The sequence below is a fragment of the Pelobates fuscus genome, chromosome 4, assembly GCF_036172605.1.
Source record: "Pelobates fuscus isolate aPelFus1 chromosome 4, aPelFus1.pri, whole genome shotgun sequence".
NCBI lineage: Eukaryota > Metazoa > Chordata > Amphibia > Anura > Pelobatidae > Pelobates > Pelobates fuscus.
The window spans coordinates 159780388-159799670 of NC_086320.1; the positions used below are offsets into that span (position 1 = coordinate 159780388).

The following is a 19283-nucleotide window of genomic DNA, read 5'->3' on the forward strand; positions in this document are numbered from 1 at the left end:
TCTTCGGTGTTACTTTTGTCAACTAACGATTTTAGTCTATTACATTTTTTGAGATTTAGTAGACTAAAACTAAAACAATTCAGGTGACTAAAATACGACTAAAACTAAAATGTCTTTTTAGTCAAAAGACTATGACTAAAACTATGGTAAATTGAAATTTGCCACCAAAATTAACACTGGTCTCCGTATAAAGTGATAATAGGCATTTGACTGCTTAAATGAAGTGCAACCTACAGCCTTCTGTTTTAATGTACTGTAGTTTAGTACAAGCCTTGTACACCAACTATGTTTCATGGAATACAAGACAGAGGTGGAAATCTAATACAATCCTCCTAAATAATTGAGTGTCCGTGGATGAAGTGTTTTGAATTTCACTGGAAACATTCTATACTACAAACATGTGGAATTGGTGTAAAATAGTTTAACTGCAGTGATGGTATGACATGAATAGTGCCTGGGTTTTTTTTTTTTTTTTCTATACGTCTGAAAAAACATACAGTGTAGGGGACCTTTTCATTCAATCATTTTATAATTGTCTCATTTATTGTTAAATGTCCCTCTTTATCATATTCTAAAGTGCTGTGGAATAAGGTGGCGCTTTATAAATGGCAATAATAATAAAATGTCTTCAAAAGTATTTGTGTGTAACAATTCAAGGCTTGAGTAAGATGAATATACCCTCAGTTATATCCAGGTTGCCGATATACATAAAGAGATAATCTAATGTAGGGTAATAAGTATTACAAAGGTGTAATATATAAAAGCCACAAAAAACATACAAAACAGTGGTTTGTTATTAAACTTCCTCCGACTGGACAATAACTAGATAGTCTGCATCCACCCAACAGATTCCCTTTTGATTTAGTCTCACCATAGTGAGTCACTTCTAACCCCAGACCTTGTTTTTTCTCATGGATACCACAATGAAGAGAACACCATAATATTTGCAAACATTTACCCATTTCACTTGGCTCAAATACATTTCCTAAGGCTGATATCTTGTTTTTTCCCATCTTACTTTTATATTAGAGAGTAGAATGATTGAGTGACCCTGATAAAACCAAATTGTAAGCCATACATAAATCACTGTTTAGTGGAGTAATTTCCACTGGAAACCATCAGTTACAATAAAACTGTAAACCAACTTTATTTACACACATAAAATGAAATCAGTGTTTTTCGACGAACTGTGCAGTTGCTATATATATATATATATATATATATATATATATATATTTCCCATAACTCTTGCCTAGTCTTCCAGTCCCTGCTGCTGAATAACACACCCAAAGTATGATGCTACCCCTGGCTTCACCGTTGGGATTGTTTTATGCATGTGACGACTAACGAGTGGTGCCTGGTTTCCTCCAGATATGATGCCTTGAATTGAGGCCAGACCGTTAAATCAGAGACTTTTGTCTGGCCAATCTGCTATAAATGCCAGGCCGAGGGAGTGTATAGTGATGGCTGCTGTTCTACAACTTTCTATATTTCAATGTGTAAACATGGAAAAGGGGAAAGCCTTACATTTGACCCCTATAAGTTTGCAAATATCCATAAAACCTGTACATTGGGGTTACTGTTGTACTCAGATGTTGCTGAACACATATTGGGGTGTTTTTGTCAGTAACACATAATAGGAACTGAGAATCCATGCCTAAAGTACAATGTGAGAGAAAATAACACAAAAAAATGACTACCCAAAAGTTTGACAAAGACTTGTGGTAGAGTAAGTGCATGGAAAATGTTAAAATGCCACCATTTGAAATACCCTAGGGTGTCTAGTTTTCAAAAATATATGGTTTGATGGGGGTAAATTACATTGGCCGACTTCAAAAATGTCCCAATTAGGACATGGGTGCATGATGACCAGCTGTGAAAATTCCAAGTTGGAAAACTGAAATGCGCACCCCCCAAATAAGGTATTTTAGCCCCCAGAGAACCCGACAAACATATACATGGGTGGTATCACTGTAATCAGGAGATGTTGCTGAACACATATTCGGGTGTTCTTTGACTCTTAAAGTTCTCAGTACATGTATTCTTAAATTGCTATGTGTGTCAAGAAAATCTCCAATTATTTCTTTTTTTTTAGTTTGGTATAGATTGGTGGTAAAATGGTTGCATGAAAAGAGTCAAAATATCCCAAATGTTAATACCTTAGGTTGTCTGAAGGGCTATTCAGGGATTCCTGACAGATTTCAGTGTAAAAATGAAACTTTTGTTAATTTTGAAGAAAAAAAAAATGGTTTGGAAATAGCAAAGTGCTACTTGTACTTATTGCCCTATAACTAGCAAAAAAAAAGCTAAGAACATGTTAACATTGGATATTTCTAAACTCAGGACAAAATGTAGAAACTATTTAGCATGGGTGACAGATTTGGGGGGTAAAAGTTAGAAAAGGTGTGGGGTTTTTGAAAAATAAATTTCCATCATATTTAATGTTTTTATAGTAAATTATAGGATATAATATAAATAATGGTATCTTTAGAAAGACCATTTAATGGCGATAAAAACCGTATATAATGTGTGGGTACAGTAAATTAGTAGGAGAAAAATTACAGCTAAACAAACACCGCAGAAATGTAAAAACAGCCCTGGTCCTTAACGGTAAGAAAATTGAAAAACTTTCTGGTCACTAAGGGGTTAAAGATGAGGGGGCATGAATATTTTTATTAATGCACTGTACATAGATAAAAATAATATGTGATAGTGTGCATTGATTTGGATGCCATTACAGATTATCTGTTTGTTCTCAGGCCATGGAAAAACCTCCAGAGATGCCGCTTCTGTACGTGCCACACATCCCATTCCAGCCGCATGTGGAATATATTACTTTGAAGTAAAAATTATCAGTAAAGGAAGAGATGGGTAAGTAAATGGTGTTGTATTTGTCTAGATAAATAGGTTTATATTCATTCTTGTTTGGAAGAATGTTAGTGAGTAGAAAACAGACTGTTTTAGAATTTTTCAGAGGGAGCAATAGTTTGATGAGAACAGCATGGTCATACTTATTTGTCCGTTTTTCTAATGTGGGTGGCCAATCTGTAACTGTGCATGTGTTGTTGGCATGCAGAACCTCCCAGCAGGTCTGTATCTGACATGAATGATTGGAATTGTAGTCCAGCAACAGCTGCAAAATTCTAGCAGTTTATTCAGGGATTTGAGTTGACAAAGCAACCTGAAAATGTAGCCCAAAACTTGAGTTAAAAAATAGTAGACTAAAATAAGAGAGCTAGAAAATGATCTTAATGTCAGTGAAGGGAGTATTTTCTAGCCCCAGGTTGCTAAACTTTGCAGGGTGGACAGCAACTTTCTACAACTTACTGTTAAATAATGAATCCTAGATGTTGCTTTTGTATTTTCTATTGATCCAAGAAGGGCACAACAAAGCTAACTTACATCTAGGAAGCAGAAGGAATAGAATTTTCATTTGGATAGTCCTCGATTTGCCTCAAAGTCTCCAGAAAACCCATATCACAAGCCCACAATCCTCCGTCGCTCCCATGCCAGCCACAGTATTGAACATACACAGCACAGCACCCACTTGTCAGACCCTTACAGCATCCAATTTGTTAGCCACCCACATCACACTCAACCCACGTCACACTTATATCCCATACAAATACATGCAAAGTATAATAATAAATAGGAAAAAGAGATCCCCTTGGGATAGGTGCTGAGCTGAAACATTGGGGCTGTTGTGTCCACGCTATCTGCAATTTGGAAAAAAACGTATTATTATTATTATTATTATTAAATTATTATTCAATGCTTTCCTATGGGGATCCAGCGACGCAGGATGTTCTCATGCATAGGATGTCCAGCGTTGTTTAGAAGTCGCCTAAGCAACCGGTAGTCCCTCTGTAGTGGCTGTCTGGTAGACAGCCACTAGAGGAGCAGTTAACCCTAGCAGGTAATCATTGCAGTTTATAAAAACTGCAATAATTACATGCTCAGGGTTAAGGGTGATGGGAGTTTGCACCCAGACCACTTCAGTGGGCTGAAGTGGTCTGGGTGCCTACAGTGTCCCTTTAAACAGGAAGAGGTGCAGCCTTGACAGAAGGGGGTGAGGCAATTTTAGATATGGGGGGTTCCCAAGTTTAGTCATGCCTAGGGCAGCACAAATCCAAAATAAAACACTGTGCTTGGCGTATATGCGTCAGTAAGTGTGGTCCTGCATGGCTCTGTTTCGTTCTATAAATAAATCTGCATTCTCCTGTTTACTAAACGGAGTAGATGTTAAAGTTTACTAAAACTGACATTTTACTGTGCTTTGTCATCCGGGCACTTTGAACTTGCAATAGTTTTTTAGAACATTTTCAAGTGGGCTAGGCTCTCTGCAAACTGGAACATTTTGGTGCTTTATAAATAAATAATGTTTATAATAATGACCACACACAATTTGTCCTCTGCCAAATATCCAAATAGGCTAATGTTTTTGTATGAATTTTGAAATACTATTATTCATTAAACATATCTCTAAATATATTTATACACTTTCTTTTTTGTTTTGGTCAAATTAAAGAAACACGATAAAATTAAAGGTAAATTAATTTTTTGAGTTACAGTGTTTTTTGCTATTTTTAGATTCATGGCTCCTCATTTTAAATAAAAAGCTCTTAATGCTTAACCTTATAACTATGCTGAGACAACCTCCTTGCAGCGGCTCCTATGTCAATCCAATATTCTCATATGGATACATTGGAATTAGAGGGCACACACCTCAATCGCCACAATCCACCAGTTTTTTTAAAAAAAATAAAAAAGAGCATCTATGGACCAAAACCACTACATTAAGAGGTAATGGTTTGGTGGGTGATAGTGTCCCATCATATTACTAGCAGTTCTTTTTGTAAATTGCACTTGATCCTTTAGATTGTTAGCTTGTTTGTTCAGTGCCCTGTTTACCTGCTGTTCCCGTGTGTCAAATTATCTTGTTTCCTATTGTACAACAATGCGGCGGAATATGTTGGCGCTATATAAATAATTGTATATCAGTCAGTTTTCTTTTTTTAATGTTTTGAGAGTGCTTTGTCATACCCTTGTCCTTATGGCCTTTAAAAATACAGCAGATTTCATCATATTGTCAACTTCCACTCTTGCCTATTTTTGAAAAATAACAAGCTATTGTTATAACGATCTCAATGATCAATGCCATCTTGCTATTTAACAAGCTTTTTGTAAGGGTCATTGCTGTTTATTATAAATTATTGAGCTAGACCTTTCTATTGTAATATGAATGCATACTATCTCTGACTTAAAAACAAAAAACACATCAACACCATGTTGAGTCGGTTAAATAATTAGATATCCCTAGAGTAATAATAGCTCCTTTAAAATACCATAGTTGTAGAACCTCAGGATGAAAGAGACACTCCAAGCACCAGCAGTATGCAATGGTTTGCAATTGCAAAAGGGTAATAAGCGCTCTCTTCTCAAGGGTGAGCAGCAGTTCACCAACAAGGTGTTCCCTCTACCTTGTGATAAATGGACAGATAAAATAGAAAGGTGAACAGCGCTAAAGATCAGAAATTGTACATACGTTTAGTAGAAATACTGGCCAGCGGAGTAACTTTAAAAAAAGGAGAAACAAAGATACAAATAATGGTACAGTATGTATGAACGATATAATTCCACAAGAACAAATGGGTTATATTCACACTCACACTTTGAGGAGCTATATCAGCTCGGTGTTAAGAGCTTGGACGGAATAATCCCCGTCTATGGATTTCTTGAGGTTCCAGATCGTTGGTGAGTTTATAGGTGTAAGTATTCGTTATATGAAAAACAAGAGTAAAATACGCCACATGGTCTAGTACGTAAATATAAAATATTGTAGTAAGAGTAGATGATCCTACTTACATATACTAGAGCAACGACCTGCTCTAGTTTGGAGAATTTCAGGTGGAATAATCCCCACCTCGGGATATAGTGGACCCAGGTATAGCAGCAAAGCAGTATTAAATAGGAAGGAGGACAAAAAAAAATGACTGGATAGTTTAAAAATTATTATATATACTTTAATACAATAAGTAAAAAGTGAATAATACACTATAAAACCAGTCCTGTATAAAAGTCCAAAATTCTTCCTCACTTGACGCGTTTCGCCGAAGCTTTCTCAAAAGTGAATGCTTGCTGCTTGGGGTCCTTGAGATTATATACCTTCTCTGATGATGAAAATCGATTCTGCTGTGCATATTTCCTCATTTCCTGTTTCAGCAAGATAGCATAGACAGGAAGTTCTCCGGACGCCATCTTGGATGTGGGCAATTTGTGGGAAAGTTTAAAAATAGGAATCAAAGGTATACAATAACATAATAACATATTGGATCAGATAGAAACTTGAATAATTACAGATATGGGCACACATAGGGTATATGATAGTGGAAATCGATTCTATTATGTGTATTTCCTCATTTCCGGTTTCCAGCAAGATAGCATAGACAGGAAGTTCTCCGGACGCCATCTTGGATGTGGGCAATTTGTGGGAAAATTCAAAAATAGAGATCAGAGGTATACCATAACATAATAACATATCGGATCAGCTAATAACTTAAACAATTACAGAAATGGATACACATAGAGCATATAGGTGATATAAAATATATAATAATAAATTACTTAATAGTGTCATAAACAAAACTATTCCGGCCGCCATTTTGGATGTGGGCTAATGACAGAAATTGAGCTCAAAGGATGCCATATCGGAAAAGGGCATACTTTAAATGGAAAGGGGACATGCATATACAGCTAGGGGTAATATAAATAGTATAAAAACACAGTAGTCTCTGCATGAAAAGGGTGTAAAGGAATTTATAAACACCCATTGAAAGTGGATTATAGAACATAAGTTATAAAAAATGGATTTTACAAAATGAGTTATAAAAAAAAAAAAAAAAAAAAAAAAAAAAGAGTTATAAAAAATGAACCAAATCGAATTCTATATTAAGTCCATTTGGGTGGAGGGTGTCTAAACGATAGACCCACTCCATTTCTAACTTGCCTATGTTTCTGATGGTATCGCCCCCTCTCCAATGTGGTTTATATTTAGCAATACCCAAGAATTTTAACAGGCTGGGGTCCTTGTTGTGCTGTAAAAAGTGCGCAGATACAGAGTGATTTTTGTAGCCTTTTTCAATATTACGGCAGTGTTCACTAATTCTTACTTTCAATGGCCTTATTGTTCTGCCAACGTATTGTAGTCCACATGGACACTCTAACATGTAGATTACATTATTACTATTGCATGTTAAAATTTCATTAATGTTAAAGAGCTTTTTGTTTCTGTTAGACTTAAACTCTGATGTGCATTTTTCCATTTTTTGTGTTTTTCTACATGATATGCACGTGTTACATCTAAAAAAACCTTTATTAATAGTTAAAAAATTGTTTTTTTGTATGTTTTGATTTCTAGTGAAATTATTTGTAAGTTGTAGTTTTAGATTAGGTGCACCTCTGTATATTATAGTGGGTTTATCTGGTAGGGCTTTACTTAGTATTGGATCCTCTTTAAGTAGATGCCAATTTTTGTTAATAATCTTTTTGATATGTTTGTTTTTGTTATTATAGTCAAATATCAGAGGAAGGGTGAATCTGTTGGTTTGAGGGTCCTTAGGTGGTTTTTGAAGCAATAGTGATTCCCTCTGTGTCTCATCTATTGATATTATAGTTTTGTCTATTGTTTTGGGGTTGTAGCCTTTTTGTATGAACTTTTGTTTCATGTTAGTTGCTTGAGTGTGGAATACTGATGCTTCTGAACAGTTTCTTTTCAGTCTAAGAAATTGGCTTTTGGGTATTCCATTAAGCCATATGGGGTTGTGGCAGCTGTCATAGCTGATAAAGGTGTTAGTATGTACTTCCTTAAAATGTGTTTTAGTGCAAAGTGTGTTCTCTTTAACATAAAGTTCTAAATCTAAAAAGGTTACTGTATGGTTACTAAAATTGGAAGTTAAAATTATACCTTCATTATTCTGGTTTAAGTAATTTATGAAGGATTCTGCTGAAGACATGGGTCCTTCCCATATAAAGAGGAGATCATCGATATAGCGATGATATGAGACCAGGTTTGCGCACCAGCTATGTCCCTCCCATACCCATCTATTTTCCCATTCCGTCATGAATAGGTTGGCATAGCTGGGCGCAAACCTGGTCCCCATGGCTGTCCCTGTTATCTGAAGGTAAAAAGCGTCTGCAAACCAGAAATAGTTGTGGTGTAAAATAAGATCAATTCCCTTTAAAATAAATTCGATTTGAGCAGAATCCATATCTTTATGTTTTTCTAAAATTGATTTAACCGCTGAGATCCCTTTTTCATGTGGGATGATTGTATATAGTGATTTTACATCGCTAGTAATGAGAATGTAATTTTCTTTCCAGGTAATATTATTTAGTGTGTTAAGGAGATCTATGGTGTCTTTTAAGTAGGATTTGCTTAATTTCACATATGGCTGGAGCATAATGTCAATATATTCTGAAAGATTTGCCAGAATTGAATCTATGCCGGAGACGATAGGCCTTCCGGGTGGGTTGATGGGGTCTTTGTGGATCTTAGGTAGAAAATATATTACAGGGATCTTAGGGTATAGTGTATTAATATAATCAAATTCTTTTGAGGTCAAAATCCCCTTCTCTTTACCCTCTCTTAGAAGATTTGTTAGTAAGATCTTAATATCACTTGTGGGATCTTTTTTTAATTTAGTGTACGTTTGTGGGTCATTGAGTTGTTTATAGGCTTCAGTCTCATACATCTCCTTTGATAGAATAACTAGTCCACCCCCCTTGTCAGCCGGTTTTATTACAATGGATTCATCTTCTTTTAAAAGTTTAATGGCTTCCCTTTCTTTTTTATTTAAATTGGATTTATCATATTTATGGTTAGTTTCTAGTTTACCAAGTTCTCTATTTACCTTCTTTTCAAAAATTTCTAATGCCCCAGATTTGTAATAGGATGGATAAAAAGTTGATCTTTTTTTTAAAAGACTATTTTTATAAATATTTGTATTTGAATCAATTTCAGTTATAATTTTATTTTCATCTAAGTTTTTAGATGCATAAAATCTTTTCAAAGTCGCATTTCTTATAAATTTATTTACATCAATAAAAGCCTGAAAGCTGTTAAAAGTTTTAGTTGGTGCGTATTTAAGTCCCTTTTTTAAAACATTTATTTGTATGCCGGTTAGTACTTTATTAGACAAGTTGAAGATGCCGTGATTGCTTATTTTTTCATCTATATTTAAAATCGGTCTGCTCTGACTTTTTTTATTGCGGTCATGTTTTCTTCCTGCTCTTCTTCCTCTAGGGATCTTTTCTGGCCTATGATGGGAGTGAAGGGAAGATGGTTTGTACGTAATTCTTGGTTTATGGGGATCTCTAAAAAAGACGTCTCGTCTAGGTGTTCGGAAAAAGATAAAGTATGGTACCTATTATTTCTTAGTACGTCAGTGGGCGATCTAGAGCGGCTTCTCTCGTTTTTTTTATATGTTTTAGTATTGACTTTTTCCCATCTGTAGTTCTCTTTGTCAATTTTTCTCTTTGGGGATGTTGGTCTGTAAGCATATCTGTGAGTTTTTGGTCTTACTATTTGGGATGATTTTTCCCTTGATTTTGATCTGTATCGTTTACTTTCAGTTTTGTTGGTTGTGGTTTTTGTGTGGATTTTTTCTTTTTGAAATTTGCCTTGTTTTGGTATATTGTCAGCTCTTGCTTTATTAGCATATGTGTCAAAGGTTTTGGGGGATCTTGTGTATTGGTGTATAGGGGAGTGCTTTTTGGCTTTGTAATGATTAAAGTGCATAGGTTCGTGGTATGATCGAAGTCTCTGTCTGTGAAAATTACTTTTAACAGGTGAAAAAGTCAATACTAAAACATATAAAAAAAACGAGAGAAGCCGCTCTAGATCGCCCACTGACGTACTAAGAAATAATAGGTACCATACTTTATCTTTTTCCGAACACCTAGACGAGACGTCTTTTTTAGAGATCCCCATAAACCAAGAATTACGTACAAACCATCTTCCCTTCACTCCCATCATAGGCCAGAAAAGATCCCTAGAGGAAGAAGAGCAGGAAGAAAACATGACCGCAATAAAAAAAGTCAGAGCAGACCGATTTTAAATATAGATGAAAAAATAAGCAATCACGGCATCTTCAACTTGTCTAATAAAGTACTAACCGGCATACAAATAAATGTTTTAAAAAAGGGACTTAAATACGCACCAACTAAAACTTTTAACAGCTTTCAGGCTTTTATTGATGTAAATAAATTTATAAGAAATGCGACTTTGAAAAGATTTTATGCATCTAAAAACTTAGATGAAAATAAAATTATAACTGAAATTGATTCAAATACAAATATTTATAAAAATAGTCTTTTAAAAAAAAGATCAACTTTTTATCCATCCTATTACAAATCTGGGGCATTAGAAATTTTTGAAAAGAAGGTAAATAGAGAACTTGGTAAACTAGAAACTAACCATAAATATGATAAATCCAATTTAAATAAAAAAGAAAGGGAAGCCATTAAACTTTTAAAAGAAGATGAATCCATTGTAATAAAACCGGCTGACAAGGGGGGTGGACTAGTTATTCTATCAAAGGAGATGTATGAGACTGAAGCCTATAAACAACTCAATGACCCACAAACGTACACTAAATTAAAAAAAGATCCCACAAGTGATATTAAGATCTTACTAACAAATCTTCTAAGAGAGGGTAAAGAGAAGGGGATTTTGACCTCAAAAGAATTTGATTATATTAATACACTATACCCTAAGATCCCTGTAATATATTTTCTACCTAAGATCCACAAAGACCCCATCAACCCACCCGGAAGGCCTATCGTCTCCGGCATAGATTCAATTCTGGCAAATCTTTCAGAATATATTGACATTATGCTCCAGCCATATGTGAAATTAAGCAAATCCTACTTAAAAGACACCATAGATCTCCTTAACACACTAAATAATATTACCTGGAAAGAAAATTACATTCTCATTACTAGCGATGTAAAATCACTATATACAATCATCCCACATGAAAAAGGGATCTCAGCGGTTAAATCAATTTTAGAAAAACATAAAGATATGGATTCTGCTCAAATCGAATTTATTTTAAAGGGAATTGATCTTATTTTACACCACAACTATTTCTGGTTTGCAGACGCTTTTTACCTTCAGATAACAGGGACAGCCATGGGGACCAGGTTTGCGCCCAGCTATGCCAACCTATTCATGACGGAATGGGAAAATAGATGGGTATGGGAGGGACATAGCTGGTGCGCAAACCTGGTCTCATATCATCGCTATATCGATGATCTCCTCTTTATATGGGAAGGACCCATGTCTTCAGCAGAATCCTTCATAAATTACTTAAACCAGAATAATGAAGGTATAATTTTAACTTCCAATTTTAGTAACCATACAGTAACCTTTTTAGATTTAGAACTTTATGTTAAAGAGAACACACTTTGCACTAAAACACATTTTAAGGAAGTACATACTAACACCTTTATCAGCTATGACAGCTGCCACAACCCCATATGGCTTAATGGAATACCCAAAAGCCAATTTCTTAGACTGAAAAGAAACTGTTCAGAAGCATCAGTATTCCACACTCAAGCAACTAACATGAAACAAAAGTTCATACAAAAAGGCTACAACCCCAAAACAATAGACAAAACTATAATATCAATAGATGAGACACAGAGGGAATCACTATTGCTTCAAAAACCACCTAAGGACCCTCAAACCAACAGATTCACCCTTCCTCTGATATTTGACTATAATAACAAAAACAAACATATCAAAAAGATTATTAACAAAAATTGGCATCTACTTAAAGAGGATCCAATACTAAGTAAAGCCCTACCAGATAAACCCACTATAATATACAGAGGTGCACCTAATCTAAAACTACAACTTACAAATAATTTCACTAGAAATCAAAACATACAAAAAAACAATTTTTTAACTATTAATAAAGGTTTTTTTAGATGTAACACGTGCATATCATGTAGAAAAACACAAAAAATGGAAAAATGCACATCAGAGTTTAAGTCTAACAGAAACAAAAAGCTCTTTAACATTAATGAAATTTTAACATGCAATAGTAATAATGTAATCTACATGTTAGAGTGTCCATGTGGACTACAATACGTTGGCAGAACAATAAGGCCATTGAAAGTAAGAATTAGTGAACACTGCCGTAATATTGAAAAAGGCTACAAAAATCACTCTGTATCTGCGCACTTTTTACAGCACAACAAGGACCCCAGCCTGTTAAAATTCTTGGGTATTGCTAAATATAAACCACATTGGAGAGGGGGCGATACCATCAGAAACATAGGCAAGTTAGAAATGGAGTGGGTCTATCGTTTAGACACCCTCCACCCAAATGGACTTAATATAGAATTCGATTTGGTTCATTTTTTATAACTCTTTTTTTTTTTTTTTTTTTTTTATAACTCATTTTGTAAAATCCATTTTTTATAACTTATGTTCTATAATCCACTTTCAATGGGTGTTTATAAATTCCTTTACACCCTTTTCATGCAGAGACTACTGTGTTTTTATACTATTTATATTACCCCTAGCTGTATATGCATGTCCCCTTTCCATTTAAAGTATGCCCTTTTCCGATATGGCATCCTTTGAGCTCAATTTCTGTCATTAGCCCACATCCAAAATGGCGGCCGGAATAGTTTTGTTTATGACACTATTAAGTAATTTATTATTATATATTTTATATCACCTATATGCTCTATGTGTATCCATTTCTGTAATTGTTTAAGTTATTAGCTGATCCGATATGTTATTATGTTATGGTATACCTCTGATCTCTATTTTTGAATTTTCCCACAAATTGCCCACATCCAAGATGGCGTCCGGAGAACTTCCTGTCTATGCTATCTTGCTGGAAACCGGAAATGAGGAAATACACATAATAGAATCGATTTCCACTATCATATACCCTATGTGTGCCCATATCTGTAATTATTCAAGTTTCTATCTGATCCAATATGTTATTATGTTATTGTATACCTTTGATTCCTATTTTTAAACTTTCCCACAAATTGCCCACATCCAAGATGGCGTCCGGAGAACTTCCTGTCTATGCTATCTTGCTGAAACAGGAAATGAGGAAATATGCACAGCAGAATCGATTTTCATCATCAGAGAAGGTATATAATCTCAAGGACCCCAAGCAGCAAGCATTCACTTTTGAGAAAGCTTCGGCGAAACGCGTCAAGTGAGGAAGAATTTTGGACTTTTATACAGGACTGGTTTTATAGTGTATTATTCACTTTTTACTTATTGTATTAAAGTATATATAATAATTTTTAAACTATCCAGTCATTTTTTTTTGTCCTCCTTCCTATTTAATACTGCTTTGCTGCTATACCTGGGTCCACTATATCCCGAGGTGGGGATTATTCCACCTGAAATTCTCCAAACTAGAGCAGGTCGTTGCTCTAGTATATGTAAGTAGGATCATCTACTCTTACTACAATATTTTATATTTACGTACTAGACCATGTGGCGTATTTTACTCTTGTTTTTCATATAACGAATACTTACACCTATAAACTCACCAACGATCTGGAACCTCAAGAAATCCATAGACGGGGATTATTCCGTCCAAGCTCTTAACACCGAGCTGATATAGCTCCTCAAAGTGTGAGTGTGAATATAACCCATTTGTTCTTGTGGAATTATATCGTTCATACATACTGTACCATTATTTGTATCTTTGTTTCTCCTTTTTTTAAAGTTACTCCGCTGGCCAGTATTTCTACTAAACGTATGTACAATTTCTGATCTTTAGCGCTGTTCACCTTTCTATTTTATCTATGCAATGGTTTGCAACTGCTCATTCAAGTCCTTGTACAAGTCAACCATAGTTTATGTAAAGGAATACTGCAGAAGTCTAGACAGATGGCAAAAAAATATAAACACATTTTTTTGTGATTTAGGCTATTCATGAAATACTCATGAACTTTTTCCCTAACTCATTGCTGGGCAGGTAATGGGAGACACATGCAATGTTGTTGATAAACATGAAGATAATGTGTAAGAGGCTTTTGTTATTAATCTATTTACCTTCAGCAATCAAATTATTAATTATGTTGTAAGTGCAAAAAGTAAATCCACTGCACAGCAAATACTAATTTGCATCGCAGATTATCCTGTTTATTAGATATGTCATACATAATAAGGATCTGTTGTTATAATTTTCTACAGCTACATGGGGATTGGCCTCTCTACACAGGGTGTCAACCTGAACAGGCTACCAGGTATGTGCTGTAACTTGAAGTTAACATGTATTATCAATAACCTGTAATATGGGGCGACAAATATTGAGTCACGTTCTAGAAATAGGTTATCACAGAGGATCATTAGTACACATATGTACATCCCGGTTTTCTTTAAACTTTAGTTGAGTATCAGAGTATGAGCTGCAATCTAAAAAGAGTGGGGGTCATTACCCCAGTCCTGAATTCACTTAATTCTCTTTTATCATTTCATCAACCTTAAACGTTGATTCACAAAAGTGTTTTTTTAATTGAAGAATAATTAAGAAGGAAAAGTTTTATGATAAAGGGCCAGCATGACTCTTTGGCCGCATATATTTCAAGTTTGCTTTTGAGCTCACCATAGCTTGATGGTTAGGGAATAATCAACGAGTGTGAGATGTTTGCTGCATAAACAGAAATAAAAGTGATTTACTTCCTATATGGCAGAGAATTGACAGTGAGACTGCATGGGCATGATCTATATACACTAAAACGGCTTCATTGAGCTAAAGCTTGATGCCTATCGTGTCCCTTTAAATGTAAGTGTTTTTTAAGGAGTGAGTGTAAATTGACGCATTGTATAAATAAGTTGTCTTGGTGTGCTTGTTTTTTCTGTATGCATGATCAAGATTAAACTAGATGTTTTTTGATGTTTTTCTAAATCAAGATTAAAGGGACACTCCAGGCACCCAGACCACTTCTGCTCATTGGAGTGGTCTGGGTGCCAACTCCCACTACCCTTAACCCTGCAAGTGTAATTATTGCAGTTTTTCATAAACTGCAATAATTACATTGCAGGATTAACTCCACCTCTAGTGGCTGTCTACTAGACAGCCACTAGAGGTCACTTCCTAGTTTCTAGCACAGGTTTCCTGTGCTAGAGCATCGCTGGACGTCCTCACGCTGTGTGAGGACCTCCAGCGTCGCTCAAAACCCCATAGGAAAGCATTGAAATGATTTTTCAATGCTTTCCTATGGGGAGACGTAATGCGCATGCACGGCATTTCCGCGCATGTGCATTAGGTCTCCTCGGCCGGTGGGCGAGATCAGTCTCGCCCACCGGCCGACGCAATCACAAGGAGGAGCGTCGCGGAGGCGGAGAAAGCGGCGAGGGACATCGCCGCTGCCTAAGGTAAGTCACTGAAGGGGTTTTCGCCCCTTCAGTAACCGGGGATTGGTGGGTGGGAGGGAGAGGGACCCTCCAGTGCCAGAAAAACGGATCGTTTTTCTGGCACTGGAGTTTCCCTTTAAACTAGATGTTTTTTTCCACCTGCTAATACTGTACCTGTAGAATAAGACATTTCAAAGCCATGACATCATATTTTTTGTAAAATAAAACAAATCATGTTAGGTGGGAACACTTGAAAGTAAATCTGTCACTTTCTATTGTGTAATAAAGATATATTCGTTATGAAATACTGATTAAGACTACGTTTGAACAACGTAATCCAAAGATTCCATAAGACAAAGTAGGGACTACTTTGCCTTATGGTACAGCCTGAGATTGAAAAAAGGCAGAGCTCTGCCATCAACTTTTGCCTATTCCCAGCAGCCGTCTGTAGACCCTCAGAGTTGCACGCTCGCAGGTTTTTGCAACTAAAGTGCCAGTATCTGAAGGGGACCTGCAGCGTGAAGATGAGTGTGGCCACAAGGGACATCTTGAGGAAAGTAAAACTCACCTGTCCTGTACTCTGTGGCCACTGCACCCATACCAGATCCGTGTGATCCACCAAAAATATATTGTATCAATTAATATCCGTTTCTGTGCAGGGAAGCAATTGTTGGAGCCTATTCCAGCACAATGTTCATTTTTTTTTTTTTTTATATAATTTTTACATTATTTCTTTTAAAAGAACACTCCAACATTGAAAATAAATGCATTTATTGCTACCACTGGAATGTTCAAGTGTTTATATTAGGGGGTTTTATGTTCATTTTTCCCCCCATGATTTATATTTAGATATTTTAAATAAGCTTCTGGTGTTGATCTCTTGGGCCAATCCAGTGATTCTCATACAGAAGCATTGGGGTCTTACAGAGCATGTGCAGCAGTTACAATGATTACCCAAATAGAATGCTTCTATTACAATGATTACCCTATAGAATGCTTCTATTATAATGATTACCCTATAGAATGCTTCTTTTACAATGATTACCCAATAGAATGCTTCTGAAAAAGCACTGTTTCTATATGAGATTCCCTCACTTCTGCTTTGAGCAACACTCAATGCAAATGAGGAAGAGCAGCCTTCCAGCTGTCTGACAGCCAGAAGGGTGCAATTTTTAGTTTATAAATGTTCAGATTTTTCTTGAAATCAACACTTTTAAAAAAGAAGAAAGAGGGGACAGACAGATTTTTCAAGCACCATGACCAGGCACCAGACAGTGGTCATGGTGCCTAAAGTCTGTATGTCTGTTATAGCGAAACATTTCACATCCAGAGTTTTACGCCTTTGCTGTTGGATGTGTCCAGTTTCAGCAGCGTGAGGGATGGCTAATGTCAATTCTGTGCATAAACTTGCATAAATGTACATCAATTTCTATCCTGTGCACAGAATTGCATTCATTGGCTGACAATAGATGATGAATGGCCAGTGGGATTGACTCCTTCAGAATCCAGATGTCATCACTGGGCACTGGAGGACGCAGAGCTCCCAGCCAAAAATCAGATAATAGGGCAAATGGTATCCCTGGCATCATGACTACAGCAGGCTGTTGGGGTTGTGGCGCTCAGAGTTTTTACAGCAGGAATGCCGTTCCCGTTGCTCTTGCAGGCACTCGGGGGGGGGGTCAAAAAATGCCGCCCCCAAATGCCCCCGTGTTCCCCCTGTCATGGGGGGGCCCTGGAGGTGGCCTGATGGATCCCCCCGGCGGGCGCCTGTCTTCCTGTCAGATGCCGTGAGGGAGCTGTGTTCTCTCTGCTCCCTCGCGCGCCGTTTGCTGGAGCCGGAATATGACGTAATATTCTGGCTCCTGGCATCAGTAGACAGCCTGCGCGGGGAGAGGGAGCAGAGCATAGAGAACTCTGACAAGGTAACAGGCGCCCGCCACACTGAAGCTCCACTGGGCCCCAGGGACAGGTCCACGCCAGCTCTCCAGGTAGGGAGGCTGGGTGGACATTTTTAAATTTAAAAAAAACTATAATTTGTGAGTGTGGGTGTGTGTATGTGTGTGCGTCTGTCAGTGTGTGTGTGCATGTGTGTATGTATATATATAATATATATATATGTATATACACGAGTGTATATTATTATTATTTTTTTGGGGGGGGGGGGGAGGTGGATCTTGGGTGAGTTCCCACACTTTATTCCCCAGGGCTTGACCCCTGATTTCAGCACACTGAAGAATTTTAGGGGTTGGGAGTGTTTATTTAACCCCTTAAGGACACATGACATATCTGACACGTCATGATTCCCTTTTATTCCAGAAGTTTGGTCCTTAAGGGGTTAATAATGTTCATTCTTTTCTGAAAATAGATACTTGGAAAAGTTTAAGTGCACTAACATGCATTTTAACCGAGATTTTCCCCTTAATATACTGTAGAGATTCTTTATAAAGTACAATCATGTGCAAACTTTTTGTTTTGTATTCTGTTAATGGTGATCTGTATTTCCTTACAAACACAAAGGTTGGGATAAGCATTCTTACGGCTATCATGGAGATGATGGGCATTCATTCTGTTCCTCTGGAACTGGACAGCCATATGGGCCAACATTCACAACTGGTGACGTCATCGGCTGCTGTGTGAACCTTATTGACAATACATGTTTCTACACCAAGAATGGTCATAGCTTAGGTATTGTATTTCTCTGCTGTGAAGGAGTAAATTGTCCCTTTATTTACCTTACACGTGAATATTTCAAACTACAGATTGAGTGATGATAATAAAATGCTTTTCTTGGCTGAAAGTAGTCCGGGAGATTTAAAAATGTTGTTCATTTGGTTTTAGGAGGTACCGTATGTAGTGGAGTTTGTGTGATTAGTTTTGAGATTTTGCTATGACTGCTCAAATCTATTTTTGGCCTTTATTTTTTTTTAGCAATACTTATGCTCTTATTAATATAAATGTATAAATTGATTGAAATGTATTGTGTTTGTTTTTATTTAATATATACACACACGCTTATTTTTTCTTTTTATAAAACTCAGTTTGTTTTTGCAGTAACCCTATCTTAAAATAAATGAAGAACCACAAGTAAACTAGACTGGAAAGCATTTTTGTGTTTAGAAGCAAGGTTTGCATGTTTTGTGCTCTATATAAATCTCTAAAAAGATAGACATTGTTACACTAAACTAGAGCATGATTATTACATTTCTGGAGTCATCTAATTCAATATGTCCTTTATTTTACAACAGGTATTGCTTTTACAGACCTGCCGGTAAGTTCAATTTTTTACTAGCCATATCTGCTTAAATTTTCTTCTGCCTTTATTTCCATGCTTTTATATTGATGGCACTATAATATTTGCCTTGCTTTTATTCTGATTTGTTATTTTGTTTTTTAATTTATTTTTTGTTGATGCCACTAAGCCTCGTTATCAGACACTACTCCTTTGTAGCATTTATGTTTAAGGGGTTACTTTTATAATGATTGCTTCATTGTAATTAAAGGGACACTATTTAGAAGCTACACCCCCAATGAAAACATGCATGATTTTAATTATTCATTTTTTTCCCATTGGTGGTATATCTAAAAGCAGGTGGCAAAAAGTGCAGATCTTTTGTCTGCAGCTTTTCCAAGCCCTCCACTTCTTTTTTTTTTTTTTTTTTTTTTTTTTTTTTTTAAATTCTTTATTTTTGGTGCAGTTTCAGTAATACAGATATAGGTATTTGTGACACAACAGCAGATGCACGAAAAAACAGTCACATTACATTTGTCTCTTGTGTTGGGCCAAGTCGAGCTATGCACATTTTATGTTGATAAGGGCTATGTAGTTGAAGCGAGGGACTGACTATGCCAGTGGTGCGTTAGATAAGTAGCTGTGGTCGTC

At 36.2% G+C, this 19283-nt stretch overlaps 1 protein-coding gene across 1 annotated transcript in view; it reads left to right on the plus strand.

Annotated features, from left to right (window-relative positions):
* The window catches only part of RANBP9 (RAN binding protein 9), an 81659-nt gene that overhangs the window by 40585 nt on the left and 21791 nt on the right, over positions 1 to 19283 (plus strand). The window contains exons 2-5 of the mRNA XM_063451718.1: positions 2760 to 2871; positions 14240 to 14292; positions 17921 to 18088; positions 18649 to 18671. Of these exons, the coding sequence (XP_063307788.1) occupies positions 2760 to 2871; positions 14240 to 14292; positions 17921 to 18088; positions 18649 to 18671 (356 nt within the window). The remainder of the gene's footprint in view (positions 1 to 2759; positions 2872 to 14239; positions 14293 to 17920; positions 18089 to 18648; positions 18672 to 19283) is intronic.